Consider the following 1753-nt stretch of genomic DNA (forward strand, 5'->3'; position numbering starts at 1 on the left):
CATACCCCTCAGTGTCCCCCAGCCCCACTCACCTTTTGCTCCAGCATGCTGGGAAGGGAATTGCCTCTATCCATGCGTCCACGCTGGCCGTTCTGGGGGGACAAACCTGGTGTCAGAGTGACCCCCACCTCCCCAAAGGACTGGTCTTTCCCACCTGAACTGAAGGCAAGGTGATGGGCTCCAGCCTGGGGACTGGCAAACCCAATGTTCCCCCTCACAGCTCTCCCCTTTCCCTCCCGGGACACATCCCAGGGTGGCCGTGTCCTCCCCCCATGTACGTCACCCTCTCGCTGGGTCTCCATCAGCATCCGGACGAGCGCTTACCTGCAGGCCTGGAAAACAGAGAGGAGCAGGGCTCAGTCCCGCTGTGCCCCCCCACCTGGGTGACGCCAAGCCCCAAGAGGTGGTTTTCCACGCTCTGCTGAGCCTCGGCATCCCTCATCCCATGGGACATTCCCGCATCCCCTGATGCTCACCAGGGCTGCTCTTCTCGCTGCCTGCTGAGCTGAACTCTGCTGACTGCAGCTGAAAGGGAACAGGGGACAGGATCAGAGTGATGCCACCCCGGACCCCATCCATGGAGGTGCAGCACAGGAGCTGCCTGCACTCACCCGGGTGAGGGTGCTCCTGCCGGAGGCGGGCAGGGAGGAGCTCTTGTAGGTCCCCGTCAGGAGGTAGCAGAGGTGCAGTCAGGGCTGTGGGGCCTGGCAGGGTGCAGGCAGCCCGAGGCACCAGCTGGAAACGGGAAGAGGTGGGATACGGGAAGAGCATCATCCCACTTACATGTGTGGAAAGGCGTCCGGTCCGGCAGAGAGCGGGTTTTCCTCCGGATGGGAAGAGATTTCTCCATCTCCTCCTTCAGGATCAGCTTCCCAAGGTTGGAGGTGATCTGGGGGCAAAGGGGCATGAGCCAGGGGTTGGTGTCAGCACAGCCCCAGCCCCTCACAAGGTGCCCACCCGCTGTTCTGCCCCTCACCTTGCTCAGCTCCTGCTTCTGGAGCTCCCGCAGGTTCTTCATCTCCTCTGTCAGGTCCTCCTCTTCCTCCTCCCCTCTCTTTGAGGCCATCCGCCTCCTCCACTCTGTCTCTGGGGGAAGATGGGATGTTACATCCATCCTCAGCATCCCCACGGGGTCTTTGGGGGGGATACACCCCCTGGTGCAGCCTATTCCCTCCCCTGTCCCAGTTCCCCACCTACCCACTACAGCATACCCTCGACAGCCAGGGATGGGGGGCACGGCCAGTAGTCGGTCTCTATCTTGGCAGGCTGGTTGGGATCCGGGGGCTGCGCCGCCGGGAACTTGGAGGATTCGATGATCAGATCCTCTATGAGATGCTTCCCGTGGTGGGCGCTGGAGTGGTGCTCTGTGGGGCACAGGGAGGGTCAGGCAGCGCCCATGGGTGCTCCATCCCGTGGTACAGGCTCCCCCCTCACCTTTCTGCCTGGTCGGTCTCTATCTTGGCAGGCTGGTTGGGATCCGGGGGCTGCGCCGCCGGGAACTTGGAGGATTCGATGATCAGATCCTCTATGAGATGCTTCCCGTGGTGGGCGCTGGAGTGGTGCTCTGTGGGGCACAGGGAGGGTCAGGCAGCGCCCATGGGTGCTCCATCCCGTGGTACAGGCTCCCCCCTCACCTTTCTGCCTGTAGATTGGAGGTTTCTTGTATATGTTGAGCTCTGTTGTGTCAGTCTCTGCAAGGAAAAAGGGGTTTAGGGGCCGGGAATAGAATCATGGAATCATAGAATGGTTTGTG

At 61.5% G+C, this 1753-nt stretch overlaps 1 protein-coding gene across 1 annotated transcript; it reads right to left on the reverse strand.

The window, feature by feature from the left end:
• Positions 1–32: 32 nt before the first annotated feature.
• On the reverse strand, positions 33–1691 carry DMTN (dematin actin binding protein; the record flags this gene model as incomplete). Its single annotated transcript, XM_010022493.1, has 7 exons — positions 33–106; positions 477–525; positions 612–675; positions 783–889; positions 977–1086; positions 1212–1364; positions 1635–1691. Coding segments are annotated over 7 exons (614 nt in total), but the record flags the coding sequence as incomplete, so codon positions are not given.
• Positions 1692–1753: the final 62 nt, after the last annotated feature.

This window comes from Nestor notabilis, unplaced genomic scaffold, assembly GCF_000696875.1.
Source record: "Nestor notabilis isolate BGI_N333 unplaced genomic scaffold, ASM69687v1 scaffold30029, whole genome shotgun sequence".
NCBI lineage: Eukaryota > Metazoa > Chordata > Aves > Psittaciformes > Psittacidae > Nestor > Nestor notabilis.